Source organism: Colossoma macropomum, unplaced genomic scaffold (genome assembly GCF_904425465.1).
Source record: "Colossoma macropomum unplaced genomic scaffold, Colossoma_macropomum, whole genome shotgun sequence".
NCBI lineage: Eukaryota > Metazoa > Chordata > Actinopteri > Characiformes > Serrasalmidae > Colossoma > Colossoma macropomum.
In genome coordinates, this window is record NW_023494797.1 from 18,409,098 (window position 1) to 18,432,855 (window position 23,758).

Here is a 23,758-nt window from a genome sequence, read left to right on the forward strand (position 1 = left end):
AGTTTTTAATAAAGTGGCCAGTAAATGGGTGTACAAGAGTGGGGTTTCCAGTAAATGGCCGGTGAGTGGAAGTACAAGGTAGAGGTCTCTAATAGAGTATTAGAATGTTGTTTGGCCAGAAATGGTGAGGCCTTGGACATGTGATTGAAATGCATAGAAATATTATGGAGGAGGCAATAATATAGTGCAATATAGGTTAAGTTGAAGTACACAGGCCAAAGTGATACGGAGATAAAAGAAAGCCAGAGCTTTTATGAGCCGTGATGAGGTCGTGGAGTCAACGCTGCTGCGAAAGATAAGCAGATCTCACCGTTTTTTTCAGTGCGGCCATCTTAACCTTAGAGATGGAGGTGCTTTGTGTGCATGGCTAGTTTCATATACAACTCTTTTGATGTGACATGGACTGAAAATCATTTGGCCCGCACTTACGATCCGGCTTTGAACACTTTCAGCTCCTCTTTCAGTCCCTGGGTGGTCATAGAATTCATCTGGACAGCACATGTCTGAGCGCTTGTGCCTCCTTGAACATCCTGGTGAAAAAAGAGCCCCAGAGAAATGGACCCTCTGGCCAATAAAAACCTCTCAGCGCAGGTAGCAGGCTGACATTTCGTTGGCCGGTCAATAGCGAAAGGAAAGCAGAGGATAAAACGTCTTCTTTTTCTGGAAGCCGCTGCCAATTTACAGCCTGGACGGCGGAGAGCATGAAGCGTTATCAGTCGTTCATTATGGATGCTGACAGAGGGGCCGGCCCGAGTGAGTTAGGACCCCCATTTCAGCGCTGCTCTGCTGGATGCGCTTTATTTGGGGCATATTTATGGGCTCTGCCTCGCAGTCTGGGGATTTGTTTGGTTTAGTTTTTCTTTCCCTCTCTTTTTTCGCTTCTTTCACCTTCCTTTCACACTCGCTGATGTTCCTCCCACTGCCCCATTCTGCAGCACACACAGTCAGCAGGGCGAGAGACACAGAGAAAGAGAGGGAGAGAGAGAGAGAAACAGGCCACAGTGGCTCCGAGTGCTGGAGCAGAGGGTTATTAGTGGCTCAGTGCAGGAGAAAATCTCTCTCTCTCTCTCGCTCTTTCTCTCTCTCTTCTCTCTCTCTCTCTCTCTCTCTCTCTCTCTCTCTCTCTCTCTCTCTCTCTTCTCTTGTTTCCTTTTTCTCTCCTCTCTTTCTTTCTCTTTTTCTCTCTTTTTTCTCTCTTTCACTTTCTTTCCTTTTTGTCTCCTCTCCTTTTCTCTTCTCTTCTCTGTCTCTTTCCGTCTCTTTCTCATCTTTTTGGATTTCTCGCTTTCTTTTTTCCCTTCTTTGTATGTCTTTCTCTTGCTTTCTTTCTCTTCTCTTTCCATCTTCTCTCTCCATCTCACTCTCTCACTCTCGTTTCTTTTACTTTCTCTGTATTTCTTCTCTTCTCTTCTCTTCTCTTCTCTTCTCTTCTCTTCTCTTCTCTCTCATTTCCTCTCTTGCTCTTTTCTCTTTTCCCTTTCCCTCTCAGTCTTTCGCTCTTGTCTTCTCTGTCTCAATCTCTCCTTCTTTTCTCACTTTCTCTGTTTTTCTCTCTTTCTTTCTCTTATTTGTCCCCCTCTTCTCTTCTCTTCTCTTCTCTTCTCTTCTCCCTTTTCTCTGTCTTACTCTTGTTATTCTTTTTCTTCTCTCTTTCTATTTCTCTCTTCTACTTCTTTCATATTTTGTTCATTTTCATATCTCTCTTTCTCCTTCTCTCCCTTCTCTCTTCTTTCTTCCTCTTTGTCTCTTCCCTTTTCTCTCTCTTCCTTTCTCCCTCTCTCGTTCTCTCTCTCTCTCGCTTTCTCGTTCTCTCTCACTCTCTCTCTCTCTCTCTCTCTCTCTCTCTAGCAGGTGGTGATAAAAGTGCATGACTCCAGCACCTCATCTGCATAACGACAAGCTAAAATCATAAACAATCTCCAAATCATCAACGAAACCCACAAAAACATTGAGATTGAGAACCGTGAGTGAACGGATCTCTGCACAATAAACACGTGAGATTTTGCCGGTTCACTCTTTGGGCTGCGTGTGTCAGTAACGTGAGCACGTGTGCGTTAGTAAATAAGAAGTATGGTGACCTACATTCCTGCGTCGTTATAATTAGCGTTCTGCTCGTGTGGAAAAAACAAGTAATATCTTAGTACAGCAAACTGTAGGAACCGCTGTAGGAACCGAAACCTCAATTTTCAAATCTCTAGTCAGAGGACCATGTGGGATGGTGTGTGTGCCCCAACAGGGGGAATAGCTTTGCCGGGAGAACACTGGCAGTGTGATGTCTAATTAAATAAGAGCAAATGGGCTTACAACCTCTGTCGCTTAATTAGTTCAGGGTACACTGCTGCAAAATGAATTAATACATTCAGATTTCAGCAGAGTCAATTAAACTTTGATTGCTGAGTGGGCTGAACGCAGCTTGTGACGCTTAACTGCTCCACTGTGATCTAGAACGTCTCTCTCCATAAGATAAGATCAGAGATTTGTGTTGCACTACAAGCTGGAACATTTATCAAACCCTGAGAAATACACAGTAAATAAATAAGTGAAACGGCAAGAAACACTCGTCCTTTGATTAAAAGCTCAAAAAGGTTTATCTGCTGTAAACAAGGTATGAGATACAGGTTATGTAGGTTCTTATGAATGGGTTCTTCGCATTTGTGTACTATATTATCGCCTTGATATCAAAATATTCTCAAATACGTTTTTTTATTTATTTATTTTTTCTGAAAAATGCAAATGCATCAATCCAAATGTAGAAACTTCACCCTTAAAAAGATGGTTCTAAGATGATTTGAGCATTTAAAGAACCATTTGCATGATTAAATGATTCTTTGCATGATGAAATGGTTCTTCAGATTGATGGAGAGTGTGCTGTAAATGGTTCTATATAGCACCAAAAAGGGTTTGTTATTGCTACAAGCTTGTCACAACAGCAGAACTCTTGTTGGTGCTATATAAAAATATTATCGATAGAACCATATACAATACATTCTCTATCAATCTGAAGAACAATTATTCATGCAAAGAACCATTTAACCATGCAGTCCTCTTTGATGATCCTTTAGTAAAGACAGTGGTTCTATATAGAACACTCCAAGAACCATTTGCATGAATAAAGGTTCTTTGCTTGGTGAAATGGTTATTCAAATTTATGGACAATGTGTTGTATAGAGTTCTGCATAGCACCAAAAAAGGGTTCTGCTGCTGTTACAAGCTTGACATCATCACAATAGCAGAACCCTTTTCAAAAATATTCTCTATAGAACCGTATACAACACATTCTACATCAATCTGAAGAACCATTTCACCATGCAAAGAACCATTTAAGCATGAAATGGTTCTATATAGGACAATACAGATGGATGTTGTGGTGCTATTTTGGGTTTCATGTTTCACTGAATCGTTTCCTGAGGAATCAGATGAACTGAAAGTTCTCCGGTTCTCTTTCAGGGCGAAGCGAGAACAGAAGGAAGACGGACGTTTGTGATGTGGACACAGTGAGGAGCTTCAGCGTCCACGTTCTCCGGAGATTTACTCAAAACACTAAGACTTTCCCAGGATTGTCTCTGGCCTGCGGCTGCCCGAGGACAGCCCCGTGTAGAGAGCTGCGGCCGGCGGAGAGAGTGGACACGCGGTGGACAGGATGTGGGAGGGGCTAAGGCTGCAGGTGTTGTTGTTGTGTCTGGGGGCCGTGTTGTGGAGCTCCGCGGCGGTGGCCGGGTCCAGGGGCCCTCAGGATCGGGGCCACAGGCACCACCACCCCTCCGTCTACAGGAACCGGGAGCGGCGTAAGGAGGGCCAGGTCCTGCACCGCTCCAAACGAGGCTGGGTGTGGAACCAGTTCTTCGTTATCGAGGAATACACAGGTCCCGACCCGGTGCTTGTAGGACGGGTAAGACTGGATTAACTTCATTGGAAAATTTCATAAGCGCTGTGATGAATGTGGAGATGTGTGGAGAACTTTAAAAGGTTCTTCACACTTGCACATTAAAATATAATGTTTCTTTAAAGAACTATCTGTTGAAAGTCTCTTAAGAGAACCAAAACTGGTTCTTCTAAGGTATCACTTAAAATGTACATTGTCTTTCTACACCCTTGAAAAAAGGATGGTTCTTCAAGGATTCTATAGAAAAGGCAATGGTTCCATTTAGAGCCATGAGCTCTATATAGACCCATTTCATGCTTAAATGGTTCTTTGCATGGTGAAATGGTTCTTCAGATTGATGGAGAATGTGTTTTCTGCATATAGAACCATTTCAAAGTTTAATCCTTTCTCTCTATACCCTTTAAAAAAGATGGTTCTTTACGTGTTCTATAGTAAAGACAATGGTTCAATTTAGAACCATGAGCTCTATATAGAACCTTTTCATGCTTAAAAGTTTGTTTGCATGCTGAAATGGTTCTTCGGTTTGCTGGAGAACATCGTAATAATAGGAGTACCGTTTTTGGTGCTATATAGAACTTTTTGGTTTTTTGCTGCTATATACAACACATCTATCTATCTATCTATCTATCTATCTATCTATCTATCTATCTATCTATCTATCTATCTATCTATCTATCCATCCATCCATCCATCCATCCATCCTCCTAAACATTAAGTTCCCTAACTGGATGTACAGTTCTACAAATAAAACCTTTAATTGGTATAGAACCTTTACATTATATGGAACCTCACTTTATAAAGTTCTTCACACTCATAAATCTCATTTACAAAATGGTTCTTTAGAGAACTGTCCATTGAAATTAACCAAAAGTGGTAGATATCTTTCAATCCGTCTCTCTCTCTCTCGTCTCTCTCTCTCTCTCTCTCTCTCTCTCTCTCCCTCGTTCTTTGAGGTTAAGGGCTGTGTGAAGTCACTGGTGTATTCGTTACAGACAGAGTCCTTGCTGTATCCTCCATTTGTTCCACAAAAGCAATCAGTGCCCCACTTGATTAAAGGTTATAAATTGGATTTCTTTTTTAATAACGTCACGTTCCCTAACTGCTCCGTCATCGGGGAAACGGGCGATTTATGGTCTGTTAGATGCTAACATGACAGACCTACATTTGCCTTTTAAATCCCACCTGGACTAAACTGAGGGTTTGAGTTATTGGAGGGGAAATTTGTGTCAGGAGTTTAATTTTACTGTAATAACCATAATCAACATCACTCGATGCACAGCAACAGCATTTATTAGCAGAGGAGGGACGTTTACCTTCACATATATTCTCATGTTGAGGAACAAAACGGTGACCTATCAGCAAGGACTTTCAGCAGCTATAGACAGACAGACAGACACACAGACAGACAGATAGACAGACAGTCAGACAGAGAGACAGACGACAGACAGACAGACAGATAGATAGATAGGTGCCTATATAGCACCAAAAAGGGTTCTGCTATTGTTACAATGTTCTCCACCAATCTGAAGAACCATTTCACCAGGCAAAGAACCATTTAAGCATGAAAAGGTTCTATATAGAGCTCATGGTTCTAAATGGCACCATTGCCTTTACTATAGAACTCTTGAAGAACCATCTTTTTAAAGAGTGTAGATAGATAGATAGATAGATAGATAGATAGCTATGGTTGCTATGGTGTTGCTGTGCACTTGCCATAGTATTCCAGGTGGTTGCTAGGGTGCTACTATGTGGTTGCTATGCCGTAATCAACATAGATAGATAGATAGATAGATAGACAGCTATGTTTGCTATGGTGTCGCTGTGCAGCTGCCATAGTATTCCAGGTGGTTGCTAGGGTGCTGCTAAGTGGTTGCTATGCCATAATCAACATAGATGGATGGATGAGATAGATAGATAGATAGATAGATAGATAGAAAGAAAATGTTGTATATGGTTCTATATAGCACCAAAAATGGTTCTCCTATTATTACGATGTTCTCCAGCAAACCGAAGAACCATTTCAGCATGCAAACAAACTTTTAAGCTATTGCTAAGCTTGACATCATCACCATAGCAGAACCCATTTTGGTGCTATATGCTCTATAGAACCATATACAAGGACTCCATCAGTCTAAAGGACTACTTTCCATAAAAAGAAGATAAATAGATGGATGGATGGATAGATAGGTAGATAGATAGATTATGATTCTGCCATTGTTTTCCTGATGATTATAAAATGAACAGGTGTGTGATATGAATTACATTTCACACTCAAACTCAATCGCACACGGACAGAACCGATGTCTGCTGACCGCGGGCGTCTCTTCAGTCGAGAGCAGTGCTGGACTGCGCTGGGCTCTAATTCACTGTCATTGTTCTTCAGGGGCTGCAGAGCGGTGACGAGTCATGGCATGACTGCCTCTAACGCAATTTCTTCCTCTCTCCGTCTCCAGCTTCATTCAGATGTGGACACGGGAGATGGGAACATCAAGTATATTCTCTCAGGAGAGGGAGCGGGCACTATTTTTGTCATCGATGACAGAACGGGTAACATCCACGCCACAAAGACGCTGGACCGCGAAGAGCAGGCCGAGTACACTCTCACGGCCCAAGCGGTGGCCAGAGACACCAATAAACCTCTAGAGCCTCCTTCAGAGTTCATAGTGAAGGTGCAGGACATCAACGACAACCCTCCAGTGTTCCTCCACGGCCCCTACTACGCCAGCGTGGCCGAGATGTCCAATGTTGGTGAGTTTAGGAGATCATACAGCAGTTAGTTTTGACCACACCGAGTGTGTTTACATGCACTCAATAAGTTTTCTGCAGATTTTAATCCGATCAATGTGTTTAAATGCACTTGAGTAATCAGATAATGGGGAAACTCTGGGTCTATATGAGTCAGACAGTAATCAGATTTCTGAAAAAAAAACATTTTATGCTTTAAAACAAAACATCGCGTCACTTTACCTGAAAATATAAACATACATCATCTAGAAGATGAAGAATATTTAAATCCTTCATTTCGTCAAGCATGTATTTGGTTTCAGTGTTGCTCCAAAAGTGTTTTGCTTACTTATTTCCGGCATCGCGGTCTGTTTTTGCACATGCTCAGACTGAGAAATCCGAAAGAAATCAGAGTAAGAGTAGACACGCACTGAGAAATCTGATGACTAAGCTAAAATCCAGCCTCTTTGTCAGATTTCTTAATCAGATTTCTAGACTCTGATCTAAGAAATCAGAGTGTGCTGTTTACACAACAATTTTTCTGTATTAAAACACTGTTATGAAAAGGTACAAATACAAACTTTTCACCTGGAAAAACTTATTTAAGGTTTATAATTGGACCTTAAATCCAGCGTAAAATATTATTGCAACACTTGTTGCATAGCAACACATTATAATAATATAATTTTCTACCTGTGTTTTTAGCATGCTGTTTTTCCACCACCCCTGGATCCTTCCACTGAATGAGAAGCAATAATGATTGTTTACTCTAGCTAATATATTATATTGTATGAAAACAATAGAACAGGTTTGTGTGTCACAGCCAAATCACAGCCACAGTGTTATGACCGTCTAATTCTCTATTGCTTGAGAACAAACAGCGGTTCAAAAGTTCAAATTCAAATAATTAATGTTATGAAGCCAAACAAACAAAAAGAAATTTTAGGGCAATATGATGAACTGTGGAAAATGACACAGTGAGACACAACAAGACAGTTGTAAAACAACAATAAAGTCATAGTAAAATCATATCCAGAATTAAGCTACATAATGATACATTGATATTTAGGATGCATTATAAATAATAAAACTGTATTAAATCTTCATTCTGAATGTTAGTAATCAAGTTAATGCATTTAGAATGATGCTTTTATAATTAAATATCTAGAATGACATCACAATGAAAATAATATTTAGAATGAAGGTCTAAAAATTAATATCCAAAATGAAGCATTAAAAAATTCACTCATGTCCAGAATTTTGTTTTTATGAAATCAATATCCTCAATTAAATTATAGGACTAGTCACATCCAAATAGCCTCATATTTCAAAAGTGGTCATCAAATCTCAAGACAGATAACATGTTAATTGATTATTAATGTATATCATCTATTATTTAATAATAACCCCTTGTTGTTGCCATTACACTTGAAAACAAAAAATAAGTTATTGTTTTGAGTATTTTACACTTTTTTGTACAAATTTTGTATGAAATTATTTTAAATTACAAAATTATTACTGTGATTGATTGTGATATTTTGCTTGGTGGTGAATTCACTGCGTCCCTGATTCTCCCTGCGAGTCTGGACGCGACAGCTTGTTCCTCATGCATTATTCAAAACAGCTGAAATCTGACCGGGAGAAAGTGAGTCAGAGCGAGTCTTGTTGTTGTGATGGTTGTTCTGCAGCTCCAGCACTGAGCCTGTCTATGTGTGTGTGTTGGAATGTGTGTGTTTGTGTGTGTTTGGGTTTGTTTGTTTTTGCCGCTCTCTTGCTGTGCAATATATCATCCGTAATGCGGTGCTGTCACAGTGTAACGATCTGTTACCCCGATATCCTCCCATTGACGGCCCAGGAAACGCCACGAGGGGGTTCTGACCGGGCAGTTTTTGGCCGGGTCAATTCCAAATATGCTCAGACAAGTTGGTAAACACAGCGCAGCAATTGATTTCAAACGTGAGGACCTGGGGAAATTAGCCTTTCTCCGGATATCGCTCAGGAATCTATGAGCCTGAGGTGGACGCTGTGCTGTAACGTCTGACCCGTAATCACACATTTACTCCCATAACAGTGCACAGTTTCAGAAATAAGACAGGTAAAGAACTGTCATGTGGGGCCTTTTGCTAATTTGTGACTAATATAGCTGTAACTGAGCAGCGCACTGTAAAAATGATTCAGTGGCTCAACCTTTAAAAATGACTTGATATGATAACGAGCAAATTAACAGGTTTTAGTCAATTCGAAAAATATTTTCAGTGACAGTGCAAAGCAAGACAAAGCAATATTTTGAAACAATTTAAACCTCCAAAAAACTTCAAATCAACACTTTTACAGTTTTCGCAGTGCACAGTCATGTGCAGAATTTTGGGGACTTCAGGGCAGTTTACATAATTTTGCTAATTTCCTGTGAAGTGAAAATTTGACATATTGGAAAAGAAAATAGACCATAAAATGTGGCCTGTGCAAAAGTTATGACACAAAGTTATATATTATGTTTAAAAAAAGTTCATGTTTCATTATTTTTTTAATTATAAATTAAATTAAATTTAGTAAATAATAGAAATTGTACTACTCAGCACACCAGACCCAGCTAACGAGGGACTTGTTAATTAGTTAATGAACTGAATCAGGTGAGGTCAATGAGACAAAGCACAGCAAAGTGTACAGTGTTGGGCGGTCAGGACTGAGAGGTCAGGACTCTCTTTTCTCTTAGAAAATCAAACGGAATTTGACAAAATTTTGCATGTGACTGTAATAAATAACAGATTTTTTTGAGGTAATTAATTAATTAAATTGACTGTAGTGAAAAGTTCAGGTTTGTTGATTGAGTGATTGGTTGAAAGTTAAAATAGAATAAAATAAAAGGCAAAAAAAGTGCTCTACACACATTAAAGGGAATGGCTCTATTTGGAACCATAAGTTCTATACAGAACCATTTCATGCTTACATGGTTCTTTGTAACAGTCAAATAATTTTTCAGACCAATAGAAAATGTGTTGTATATGGTTTTATATAGAACCTTTTTGAAAAGTGTTCTATATAGCACCAAAAAAGGGTTCTTCTGTTGTTACAAACATAACATTGCATCCATATAGAGGAACCATTTTGGTGTTATGTAGAACCATATTCAAAAAAGGTTCTGTATAAAACTATTTTACAGCACATTCTCTATCAATATAAGGAACCATTTCACCATTCAAACAACCATTTAAGCATGAAATGGTTCTATATAGAACTCACGGTTCTGAATAGAACCAATGTCTTGACTAAAGAACTCTTAAAGAAAACATTTTTTAAGCTGTTAATTGACTGTATAATTTAATTTGATAAGTATAAATAAAAAATCCCTAATTTTGGGGCACAAATTGTAGATCTGGCAACTCTACCATACTGAGTGCACTGTCTCTCTCTCTCTTCAGGGACGTCAGTGATACAGGTCACAGCGACGGACGCCGACGACCCGACGTACGGAAACAGTGCCAAGCTGGTGTACAGCATCCTGCAGGGTCAGCCCTACTTCTCCGTGGAGCCGCACTCAGGTATGCTGACCAGTGATGGACGTTTTTGGATGAATTTATTTCCAAAACAGAAAAATTTAATATAAAAAAGGTACTTTGTGATGAATCTAAGAGCCAAAATTATTGAAAACTTAATTTTCCTCTTTTTTTTCCCTTTTTTGTAATGAAAGGGTTTGATGAAGTGTGTAAACAATGCTAAAATTTCAACACATACCGAGTCCGTTTATGGAAACTATATGGTTTGTTTTGAATTGTTTTTGTGATTTTGAGCTAACCAACATATTTAATTAGATCTACCCATTCAGTCTACAGTAGTTTAACTCCACCCATTCCATCTACAGCAGTTTAGCTCCGCCCATTCAGCCTACAGCAGTTTAACTCCACCATTCCATCTACAGCAGTTTAGCTCCACCATTCAGCCTACAGCAGTTTAACTCCACCCATTCCATCTACAGCAGTTTAGCTCCACCCATTCAGCCTACAGTAGTTTAGCTTCACCCATTCAGCCTAAAGCTGTTTAGCTCCACCCATTCAGCCTACAGCAGTTTGGCTCCACCCATTCAGCCTACAGCAGTTTAGCTTCACCCATTCAGCCTACAGCAGTTTAACTCCACCCATTCAACCTACAACATTTAAGCCCTGCCCACACCGACTGAAGATAAAGAGTGTTTCAATCTGGACTATTTTTGAATGATGCACAATACAGGACAGCCAATCAGAACAGAGCTTATTTGCATGTTTCACTCCTACAGGCACAGTAACACATTTAGCCTGTTTAATTCTAAGATTAAAAGAGGCTGGAAAACGACTGTGTTGGTACATAAATACAAGACAAACAACTAAAAATGAAAATAAAATACAAGAGAAATGTAGGAGCCTTTTAAGTGTTTTGCCACTGTATAATTCCACATGTGATTTTTTACAGCTCAGCTCTCTTCACAGTGTGAAAGAATCCCCTTCTTTGAGTGTTTGACTGTCTTTTCCTGCTCCTGCTCCTCGGTTTAAAGACATTATGTCTTTGGTGTCGAATCTGGCACCGATTTAATTACAGCCAGCGCTGATGACGATAGCGCTTTCATGCTTTCATGCTTATCGCGTGTACCTGGCCTTTTCCCGGCTAAATGAACCGCGGGCCAGATTAGTTCAGTGAAGTCCCGGCGGTGGTGGGAACCCCACTGCAGCCAGCCGGGGAGGTGGATCAAATCCGGCTAATAAACCAAAGCTGGAGATTTTGCTGGATTCCGACCAGCGCTCATATGTCTGATTCATTCCAGGCTTATCTGTGCGCCACGCTCAGCAAAACATCAGCAGCGAACAATCATCTCCGCGTATTCACAGCTCTGCGGAGGGAACTGAGTAGAGAAACCCTGCAAATAGAGAGCGGAAATAAACAATCCTTTTATTACGTTAGCAAGGCAACACTTGTTATTGCTGGGAAAAAAGGGGTGCGTGGTGAAATTCACCCATCGTATTATTTTAACTGGAATTTTATTTCCATTTCTGCTGCCAAATCAGGGCTAGATATGAGTTATTTTATTGAAATATCTCAGCAACTTAAAGCGATAGTTCACTGAAAGACAGTTACTCCTTCCCCAAGAGGTTTGCTTGTTACCTGGAGCTAGGAGGCTAATGTAGCTAGGCTAATTAGCATGGTGCTAACTGCATGCACACTCGCCTCAAACTGTGTGGAGCTGTTCAATAATTTCTCAAAAACTATGCACTGCAAAAAATAGTATCTTGTCAAGTGAAAGGATCTTAAATCTGGTCAATATATCTAATATGTAATATGTGGTTGTGCAGTGATTATAAGATTATCTAGCTTATTTCTAGACATTATTTACTTGTTTTAAGTAATTTTATTAAGTAAAATTATCTCACTATACTGACTGATGATATTGCCTATTTCAAGCACATTTCTTAAAACAAGCAAAATTATCAGCCAATTTAGTGAGATAATTTTACTTCATAAAATGACTCAAAACAAGCAAAAAATGTCGAGTAATAAGGTAAATAATCTTAGATAAAGCTTACAACAATCTCAACAGGAGAAATATTAGATTTATTGACTATTTTAAAGATCATTTTACTTGACAAGATACCATTTGTTTCAGTGTGTGGTTTCTGACACTGTTAAAATGGACTAAAGTATGTTAGCATTGCTAAAATCAGTAGCAATCGATAGGAAGCCTTAATTTATGCTCATATTCATAGAAAACAGTGAGTCATACAGAGACAGAAACCACATAAGCAAGTCCATTAGAAATATTAAACAACTTAAAGGACTTACAATTTTAAAATCATGTTATATTGGCAGGTGAATGTAGAGTTTGGGGTCGAGTCCAAGGACTGTACTTACTGTAGAAGGCAAAGCTCTTGTTAAGTAACATTATCATAAATCTAGTCAACATATCTTATAGTTCTCATTTTGTGAGTCTTGTAAGCTTTTTGTGAGATACTTTAACATATTTCTAGACAGTTTTGAGTCATTTTAGTTTGTAAAATTATCTCATTATATTGGCAGATAATTTTGTTTGTTTTAAGCACATTTCTTACAGCAAGGAAAATGATCTGCCGATATAATGAGATCATTTTTCTACTAAAGTTACTAAAAACAAGGAAAAATGTCTAGAAATAAGTTAAATAATCTCATAGTAAGAGTGCGCATTGTTCTTTTGCACATGTGGGCCAGTTTAGGAGTGAGATTCTGACACTGTATGATACACTGTTAAAATGAACTAAAGTATGTTAGCATTGCTAAAATCAGTAGCAATCAATAGGAAGCCTTATTTATGTTAATATGCATTGATGACAGTGAGTCATACAGAGTCAGAAACCACATAAGCAAGTCTATTAGAGATTATTTAACAATGTAAAAGACTTAAAAATCATGTTATATTGGCAGGTGAATGTAGAGTTTGGAATCTAGCCCAAGGACTCTACTTACTGTAAAAGGCACATTATCATAAATCAAGTCAATATATCTAATAGTTCTTATTTTGTGATTGTTCTAAGCTTTTTATAAGATAATTTAACTTATCTCTAGACAGTTTTGAGTAATTTTAGTATGTAAAATTATCTCAATATGTTGTCAGATCATTTTGCTTGTTTGAAGCACATTTCTTATAGCAAACAATATTATCCACCAATATAGTGTGACCATTTATCTTATTAAAATGACTATAAAGTAAGAAAAATGTTTAGCAATAAGTTAAATAATCTTATAATAAGAGTGTGCATTGTTTAGGGATGAGATCTGTTTCTGACACTGTATGATACACTGTTAAAATGAACTAAAGTATGTTAGCATTGCTAAAATCAGTAGCAATCGATAGGAAGCCTTTATTTACGTTAATATGCATTGATGACAGTGAGTCATACATAGTCAGAAACCACATAAGCACGTCTATTAGAGATTATTTAACAACTTATTGGACATAATTTTATAATCATGTTATATTGGTAGGCGAATGTAGAGTTTGGAATTGAGCCCAAGGACTCTATTAATGGAGGTGAAATCATCTTAAATCTATCTTATTATAAGATAATTAGATGTATTTCTGGACAGTTTGGATTAATTTTACTATGTAAAATCATTTCACTGTATTGGCAGATAATTTTGCTTGTTTTAAGCACATTTCTTACAGCAAGGAACAAGACCTGCCAATATCGTGAGATAATTCTACTTGCTAAAATCACTGGAAACAAGGAGAAATAGCAAGAAATAAGTTAAATAATCTTATAATATGAGCACGCATTGTTCTTTTGTGCATGTGGGTCAGTTTAGGAGATCCGTTCAGACTGATTGTAACATGCCAACCAGATTCAGACGCTCGCGGATGTAAAACACAAACGAGGCTTTACTGAAAGATTCAAAGTCCAGAGTCATCACAAAACGTGCAGGGGTCAAATCCGAAAGACACAGAAAATACAAACAGATGTACATAACGCAGGGCATACAGTCCAAGGGAGAGGCAAAGGCGTAGTCGAAGATGCAGGCAAAAAGGTCAAGAAACAGGAGTCAGATGATAAGAGGGCAGAGCAAAAAGGCAGAGTCGAAAAAAAACGAAAGGCAAAGGTCATACACAAAATACAAACAATGCAATGACCACTCAGTAGATCGCTAAATGGATACAATACCTCGCAACCCTCCTATGCTAAAGCCCGGGCTTATAAACTAAACTGTCACATGACCAGTAACACAGGTGACAAACATTAGTTTGTCTAGACATCTAGAGGTAAGACTTTATATGAATGTCATGTTTGTAAGCATCTATGAACACATTTATAACATGTTATAATGCCTTCATACGGCATTATAAACATGATTATAAACATTTATAAAAATGAATTACACTGGATTACACTTTATAGACATATTTATTATACATTATGAATTGTTAATATAATGCATTATGAATAGTGTTAATAACATGTTATAATGTCAGTGCCAAAGAAGTCAGTCCCAGCTTGGAGAGCGTAAAGTAAAGACAAATGCCAAGCTAACGGTGGTGAACATTACCTTTCCCACATTGGGTAAAACACTGATGGCAGCTCTAGTTTAAACTCTGACATTTGAAGCCTGTAATGTGCTTTACTGTGAATGTTTTAGTGTTTCAGTAAATCCTTCAGTAAATACTTCAACTTGAAGCCTCACTCTGAACACTGGAGGAGGCTTTAGTACAGTACGCCTCACTTTACTTAGAGCGGACAAATACCACTTATGAGCTCTTATAATTTGTTATGATCAGTACTTATAATGTATTATGTTAACAATTCATAATGCATAATAAACATGGCTATAACGTATAATGCATTTTTATAAATATTTATAGCTATGTTTATAATGTGTTATGAATGCATTATAACATGTTATGAATGTGTTTATAGATGCTTTCAAAGGTGACATTCATAGAAAGTGTTACCGAGATTGTCTTGGAGATCTAGAGCGCTGATAGGAGCGCGAAGTCATGTGAGTAGTCAGGTGATCTCGCTCCTAAACTCTGTACTGTGTGTCTCTGTAGGGATTATCCGCACAGCCCTGCCCAACATGGACCGAGAAGCGAAGCAGGAGTATGATGTGGTCATCCAGGCGAAGGACATGGGGGGTCACATGGGTGGTCTGTCCGGGACTGCACAGGTCAAAATCACCCTGACCGACGTCAACGATAACCCACCCAAATTCGCACAAGGTGAGTGTCATTTACTTTCATCAACATGTCTTACTTTCTCTCCTCTTTCTTTCTTTCTTTCTTTCTTTCTTTCTTTCTTTCTTTCTCTTCCCCTCTTCTCGCTTCCTGTCTTTCTCTTCTCTTTTCTGCACTCTCTCTACCTCTCTTGCCTTTGAATCCCTTGTATCTGGTTTCCATCCCTCTTTTCTAAATGATGTCTAAATAAAGGGATTTAAAGGCTCCTCTTTCCTTCTTTCTCGCTTTCTCTTTTTCTCTCTGACATCCTTTCTATGTTTCTATCTCTCCCCCTTTATCCTCCTCATTCTCTGTCCCTCCCTCTCCCTTTCTCTCTATCTCTGTCTTCTCAGTCTCTCTCTGCTCTCCACTCCTTGCTCTTTCCTTCTTTCTTTTCCCCTCTCTCCCTTTTTCTTTCTCTCTTTTTTCCTCACTCTCACTTGTCATCTTTCTTTCTCTCTCTCTCTCTCTCTCTCTCCTTCTTTCTTTCTCCCCTTCTATCTTTCTCTCCCTCTCTTTTCCTGTCTCTCTCTTTCTCACTCGTCCTCCTCTCTCTCTCTCTCTCTCTCTCTCTCTCAATTACTTTCTCTCACTCTCATCCTCTCCCCTCCTTTCCCTCTCCTTCTCTCTTTCCCTCTCTTTCACTTGTCATTTCTCTTCCTCACTCTCTCCGCCCACCCCCCCCGTCTCTTTCTCTACTTCCTTCTTTCCCCCCTCTCTCACTCCCTCTCTCTCTCTCTCTCTCTCTCTCTCTCTCTCTCTCTCTCTTCTCCTCACACCAAATATTAACAGTGACTCGCCCTCAGGGACGGTGCGGGAACTCCGCTACTGTGAGCTACACATGCTAACAGCGAAATATCACAACTTAATTATTCAGACGTTCTTTAAACGTTCTGCTTGAGCACCGAGATGTCAGCATCTCTCGAGTGTGAAGGAGCAGATAAAAAATTTACGCTGTTTGTTTGAATGCGAGAGAGAAGAAACGGGACACACACCCGTCTGTGTTTGTGTGTGTGTTAGCGTTAGCGTTAGCTGTCTGTGCTACAAACTGCACACTAAGCACACAGATTTTATCTTTCTTTTGTCGCAGAAATCGCCTCAATAAATCTCCCGCGAGCCGCTGCTTGTATTTGTGTGAAGGCCTCGAGTTCTTTTACCCACAATCAGCACTTCACTACATACTGACATCAAAAGTTTGCCTTGAAATGTGAAGTCATAATAATTACATTTAGAGTCAGTTATCAATTTAACCTAATGAGAAACTGTAGAACAGACTCAGTTTATATCACAATACCTACATTTAGAGTCGGTTATTCATTCAGCCTAATGAGAAACTGTAGAACAGACTCAGTTTATAACACAGTACCTATATTTAGAGTTGGTTATTCATATATCACAATTATTACCACAAGTTATTGCAATTTTACAAAGAAAACATGCTCATTTATTTTCAAAACACTTTGAAAATCTAGGAAAATCCCTCGACTTTTTATGAGCAGCATAACAGGCCTTGGTTTAGCAGTCTTGGTTTAGTAGTTGGACACCTCCAGCCACCTGTAATAACAGCCATAAACTCCAGTCCACTATAATGGAACTGATGTGGAAAACTGCCTGGCTCAGTGATCTGGCCGGAGTGGAGCTTTGGAGTTTCCGTGTCACATTACTGGCTCAGTACAGCTGCTCCTGGAGCTTAAGGAGATCATGGAAAACTGTATTTTCATTGCTTTCTTAAAATAAAAGCGTTTTAAACAGTTAAACCTATAACCCTTGAATAGATTTTTATTATTATTTTTATTTATTTTTTTTTGGTTATTTGGGGTCAATTACAATTACAATTGCAATTATACAGTATTTACATGAGACAGTCACACATGCCATATATAGTTATTTTCAGGAGACCCTGGGCTACTCAGATATGCCACTGTTTGACATTTAAATGCTAACAGAAATTTGGTATCTTTATGAATTTGGGTAATTTTTAATAAAAAATTTACCTAACCCCTGCAAAATTTTGTAATTTTTTGCTTATAGAGATCTTGAAAACAAGTTGCATCCCTGATACCTTTTCAGAAATTGTTAGTCTGGAGTGTCTGTGAGGTGAAAGTGCAAAAAAGTTGATGGTGATTTATTCTATTAGTTATTATGAGCAAAGATATACAATTAGCATAAGGCAGACAAGTTTTTTATTGATTTTCTGTTTTCTCTAATTCAGAGTTCTACAACTGATACACAGCCAGACAGGCTTCATTTTTAATTACAAATAGAATTGCATATTTCATATCAGATATTTTAAGCATGCCACAGTTTCAAAATTCAACTGGAAACTAAGCCTGTTAGAATATATTGATTTTGTATTACGACAGCCAACATATACATCTGCATATATCAGCAAATTCAGCCCCTCCCACTTCATAGTGAAGTTAAAAGGAGTGTTTCAGCCTGGACTGAATTTTGAATTAGGCACAATATAAAGCAGCCAATCAAAACAGTGCTCATTTACATATATCAGTCTAAAACGGCACAGTCTGTTTAACTCTAAGGAGTAAAGAGAGGTCGGAAAACAGTCATGTAGAACTGAATTATGCCTATTTTTGGTAAACATTGTTAAGAGTGAGGCTTCAAGTTGAAGTATTTACTGAAGGATTTACTGAAACACTAAAACATTCACAGTAAAGCACATTACAGGCTTCAAATGTCAGAGTTTAAACTAGAGCTGCCATCAGTGTTTTACCCAATGTGGGAAAGGTAATGTTCACCACCGTTAGCTTGGTATTTGTCTTTACTTTACGCTCTCCAAGCTGGGACTGACTTCTTTGGCACTGACAGTATAACATGTTATCAACACTACTTATAATGCATTATATTAACAATTCATAATGTATAATAAACATGGCTATAAAGTGTAATTCGGTGTAATTCTTTTTTATAAATATTTATAACCATGTTTATAATGCCTTATGAATACATTATAACATGTTATAAATGTTTTTATAAATGCTTACGAAGGTGACATTCATAGAAAGTGTTACGGACATCTTTTCTCTCTTAACTCTTCTATGTTTTTGACGTTGAAACTAATAGAAGCAAGTTTCTGACCTGAGCAAATGCTAATGTGATACTTTGCGTAACTCTGTAATTGGTTATGTAATTATATCAAAACGATTACATAATGTAAACTGAATGTATATCGAAATGACAGTGACCACTGAGGGTTAAATTCTCTCAGAATTCGAGCGCCAGCGCGCAGCGAGAATCTCTTCAACAGTGCCAGATTTTCAGCCTGTAGGTTGAAGCAGGAGTCCTCCTAAAGATCTGTTCATTTAATTAGCTTAGCTTTGGAGAAAAGACCGAGCGTCAGGACCCCCGGGCTGGAAAGGCTGTGTGGTTTCAGCTTTTTTTTCTCTCATTTTTTTTGGCTGTTTTGATTGAAGAATCTTCCTTACATGCCCGAGCCTCTTCCTTTTTTTTCTCCTGCAGCTTTTCTTTCCTGTGTGGGAGTTATTTTTGTAAATGCAGCCGAAGCCGTTGGCTTTGAGCAGTCAGTGAGGAGAGCCCATATGGTCCTCCTGCTCTGCCCTCGCCTCAGGCAGGTGTCCACACACACATACACACACATGTATGCATGTTTGCAGGTGCCTAGCAGCTGAGCCGTGCCTCCGCAGGTACCGAGACTGTGATGGAGCTTATTGGCTCTTCCTCTCTCAGTGGGCCTAAAGAGATGCTTTTTCCTGCCCAGTGGATGACTCATGGTCAGTGTTAACAATGTTAGAATGGCCACACACTCTCGGAGAATACTCCTGAGCCCAAACTTTACACCAGACAACTACCTGAGGACCTCCAGAAGTGAAGAGGCCCAAAAATAGAAGTTATATCTGTGAAGCGGTGTTATATAACCAAAGTCAAAATGCAAAAACATACCAAAATAGCTGTTGTTTTGATTCTGCAGTGATTATTTTCAGTACGGTATTAGAACTTTAAATAGTCTATCAGAACTCAACACACATACACGCTTAAACACATATTGGCCTGCATTTACACCTGCTAAAATGGGACTTAATGGAAAGGCTGTTAATTTCAATTTCATTTACCAATGATCTCATATCTGCTGTCGCTGTTGCTAAGGTGGCAAAACAGGTGTTACCATTAAGAATGCAGAGTTTTATTCAGTCTTCTTCGAATTTTTTTCAGCTACACTTGAGTGCAGACTATTCCGTTGACTACAGTCGGATTTAGACAGAACTGTGTCGGCTACAATTGGATTCAGACTTAATTTTGTTGGACTACTGTCAGATTCAGACAGAATTTTGTTGGGCTACAGTCGGATTCAGAAAAAAGAAGTTGTTGGCTATAATTGGATTCAGACAGAATTTTGTCAGCTACAATCAGATTCAGACAGAATTATGTCGGCTACAGTCGAATTCACACAGAATTTTGTCAGGCTAGAATCAGATACAGACAGAATTTTGTCAGGCAACAGTCAGATTCAAACAGAATTTTGTTGGGTTCGAGTCAGATTCACACAGAATTTTGTCAGGCAACAACTGGATTCAGATAATGTTGATCGGATACAATCAGATTCAGGCAGAATTTTTTCAGGCTACAGTCAGATTCAGACAGAAATGTGTCGGCTACAATCAGATTCCAACAGAATTTTGTTGGGCTACGGTTAGATTCAGACAGAATTTTGTTGGGCTACGGTCAGATTCAGACAGAATTTTGTCGGCTACAGTTGGAATCAGACAATGTTGATCGGCTACAATCAGATTCAGGCAGAATTTTGTTGGGCTACAGTCGGATTCAGACAGTAATTTATCGACTACAGTTGGGTTCAGACTGAATTTTGTCGGCTACAATCAGATTCAGGCAGAATTTTGTTGGGCTACAGTCGGATTCAGACAGTAATTTGTCGACTAAAGTTGGGTTCAGACAGAATTTTGTCAGCTTCAGTTGGAATCAGACAATGTTGATCGGCTATAATCAGATTCAGGCAGAATTTTGTTGGGCTACAGTCAGATTCAGACAGAATTGTGTTGGGCTACGGTCAGATTCAGACAGAATTGTGTCAGGCTAGAATCTGACTCAGACAGAATTTTGTCAGCTACGGTCGGATTCAGACAGAATTTTGTCTGGTTATTTGTCTGATTGGGACAAAATATATTTGGGCTACAACTGGGTTCAGAAAATGATGAGCTGGGCTACGGCTGCATTCATAAAGAAGTCAGGTTCGGACAGAACGTTGTTGGGTTTCAGGCTGGTGTGGATCAATATTTAAAAAGACATACTATCAATGCAGCTTCCCTGCCAGTTCAGCCTGTAGTAGACTTTCCCATGCAAAAATTATTTTGCACTACCCATTCTTGTGTAGTGGAGTGTGAATCTCAGTGAAAGGGTCCTGTCTTTCCTTCGGGCCCCCAGATTATTAAGTCCGTCCCTTTCCTGACCCTCTCTGTCCCTTGCAGGTGTGTATGCCATGTCGGTCTCGGAGGATAAGGTCCCAGGAGAAGAAGTGGGCCGTCTGAAGGCCAAAGACCTGGACCAGGGCGAGAACGGGCTGGTGGATTATACAGTGCTAGAGGGAGACGGCATGAACTACTTCGAAATCAGCAAAGACTCTGAGACCCAGGAGGCCGTCATCAAGCTGAAGAAGGTGAGGAGAAACGGATCAAATCAGTGAGAGAAGTGGTTCTCGGTCCTGGTCCTGAGTTTCCCTGTCCATCTCTATACTGAGGCTGACAGCCACCAGCTAGACTACTACACTGTAGCCTCCATTACCATGATATTTTTTACATTTTTAAACACAACAAATGAATGCTGACCTCACATTTAACTGCCTATTCCCTGACAAATTACATCATACGATGCTGCATCATATATATTTTAAATATGAGACTTTTCCTGGTTTAAAAATATAAATAAATAAATAAATAAATAAATAAATAAATACCCAGCAGGCAAAGGCTAATTAATCAGAGTCCTACATTTTACAGTAGATATTTGGGGTGAATAGTTGCAGACTATAATTTTCTCTTTGTTTTTTGTTTTTTTCTACTTTCTGTTATTTATCATGGTCAACTTTACTACTTTCTTAGTTCACTAGCTATGTACGTGGTAGCCTGCACTGGAAACAAGGTCAAATTCCCACAATTTGCAGAAACACTAGAGCAGGCTAAAGTTGTGTCTGTGTGTTGGCGATTTTCAAAAGCATCGTTCTGTGCAAAGTGTGAAATACAGGGGGTCCTGGGGGGTCTTGGGCTTTCTAATTAACCTTTTGGACCCCCTGAATGTCTCAAAATCAGAGTTCTTGGGGTCCCTGAAAAAAAAAAAAAATGATCATGATATTATGTTGTCCATTTGGGGAAAATAGATGCCCAAGTATAGATTCAGTGAAGCTCATTGTTTATTAGCTTCTGCTTCCTCAGGGTGGCGCTGTAGCAGACTGGTTCACCCAGTTGGTCCTTCATAGCCTAGAAACTGTAACTCTGCCCGGATTCCTCTGAAAGACTTTACAATGAGCTGCAGCAGATCTGTAAATCTGAAAACTCACCCAGTTTCCCAAGAGTTTGGAGTGAAGAGTGACTGTTCCTCATTTCTCACACTGAACACAGAAGAGGAGACGAGGAAGATCTCAGTTAGTGTGAGGAAGAGCGCAGAACCGCACTAGAACAGAGACACTACAGAAGAACAGCTGATAAAACAAACATTTTGCTGCCATCGAAGCCAGTATTAGCACACCTATGGCAAGTGAGTTAGCAGCCAGCCAACTCTGGAGTAGCCAACCAGAATGGCACTCCCCTGGATATCAAGGGGTATTTTGTACACTGTTTCGAGCCTTATTGCTTTATTATGTGCCTTTATTGGCTCAGAACTGACCAATGCCAGCATGCAGCCGTATAAACATTTCACAGGGATAGTGGCTGCTGAAGATCGGCTATGATCAAAAAGGAGCTCCAGCGGTCTTTTATTTGTTTATGGTGGAAAAAAGGGCGGTGCTTTGGGCTCATCCTGTACTGTAAGGCCTCGTAACATTTCTGTGTGCTGCCTTTAATTTGAGAGGGTCAAGGCCGCAATGCCGGACCCCTGACCGAGACCAGTCATCAGCTACACACCGAAAGGGCATGCTAGCTAGCTAATGAAGCCCACAGTGCTAGTGAAAGTAGCATGGCTAAAGGAAAGGTGAGGTAACTTTGTTTATATAGCACCTTTCATAAGCTGCTGTCATTCTTTACAAATGAGAAAATACAGAGTTGTTTAAAAAAACAGTAAACAAGAATAGAAATAAAAACATGATTAAAACAATAGATTTAAAAGGGAAAATCAAATTAGAAATTATATTAAAGGAAAAGGGATATGAGTGGATTTTCCAATGATTTAAATACTGTAAATACTCACATTATGCTAAAAAACAGAACACATGACAATCAGTGTGTTACTGTGAAATATGTCAATAAAACATGAGCAGGAACTGTGGCTCTCAGCAGGATCTGACCCAGAGAGAGAGAGAGAGAGAGAGAGAGAGAGAGAGAGAGAGACAGGAAGGGGGTCTGTACTGTGTTTGTCTATGAAAGGTTAATATTGAGCAACTGTGTGTTTGTATTCCTCTGAAATTGTCTCTCTTGGACGGCTGTTTGTATTTGTGTTTGTTTGTTTACAGAATTTGTTTGTGTACAGGTGAGAGTGTGGAGAGAGGGAGAGAAAGAGAGACAGAGATAGGGGGGGGAGAGAATCCACAGCAAAGGAAAAAGGAAAGAAAAGGAGAGAGAAAGTGAGCAAAGAGAAACAAAAAAGAAAAAGAAGACAGAGAGAGAGAGAAAGGAAAGAATAAATGAGCAAAGGAGCAAGAAAGAGGCTGAGTGCAAGACAAAAGGAGGAGAGAGTGACACAGCAAAGGAAAACGAGATGGAGAGAGAGAGAGAGAGAGAGAGAGAGAGAGAGAGAGAGAGAGAGAGAATAGTCCAAAGGAAAGGTAAGACAGAAAGTGAGCGAAGAACAAAAAGAAGAGAGATACAGAGAGATAACAAAGGAAAGAGTAAAAGAGGACAGAGACTGGGTGAAAGAGAAAAGGAGAAAGGAGAGAGTGCCACAGCAAAGGAAAAAGAGAGATGGACAGAGGGAGAGAGAGAGCGAGAGAGAGAGAATTATCCACAGCAAAGGAAAGAGAGAAAGTGAGCAAAGAAGAAGAGAGAGAGAGAGAGAAAGAGGAAAAAGAGAGAGAGACATAACAAAGGAAAGAGTAAATGAGAAAAGAGGGAGAGAGCGACGCAGCAAAGGAAAAAAAGGAGAGAGAGAGAGAGAGAGAGAGAGAGAGAGAGAGAGAGAGAGAGATGCTCAGTAGGGATCTTATAGAGATTTTCTCCCCGTTCCACTGTGTGATTGCAGTGACTCGCTCTGCTGTATTATTATGTCTGGGATGAGTTTTGACTTTCATGGTCTCTCTCTCTCTCTCTCTCTCT

General features: G+C 39.3%; 1 protein-coding gene across 2 annotated transcripts in view; it reads left to right on the forward strand.

Annotated features, from left to right (window-relative positions):
* cdh11 (cadherin 11, type 2, OB-cadherin (osteoblast)) overlaps window positions 1–23,758 on the forward strand; it is a 127,533-nt gene that overhangs the window by 79,192 nt on the left and 24,583 nt on the right. For both annotated transcript variants that reach the window (XM_036584464.1, XM_036584465.1), the window contains exons 2-6: window positions 3,448–3,889; window positions 6,337–6,631; window positions 10,027–10,146; window positions 15,147–15,314; window positions 20,768–20,955. In XM_036584464.1, the coding sequence (XP_036440357.1) occupies window positions 3,641–3,889; window positions 6,337–6,631; window positions 10,027–10,146; window positions 15,147–15,314; window positions 20,768–20,955 (1,020 nt within the window). In that variant the 5' untranslated portion in view covers window positions 3,448–3,640. The remainder of the gene's footprint in view (window positions 1–3,447; window positions 3,890–6,336; window positions 6,632–10,026; window positions 10,147–15,146; window positions 15,315–20,767; window positions 20,956–23,758) is intronic.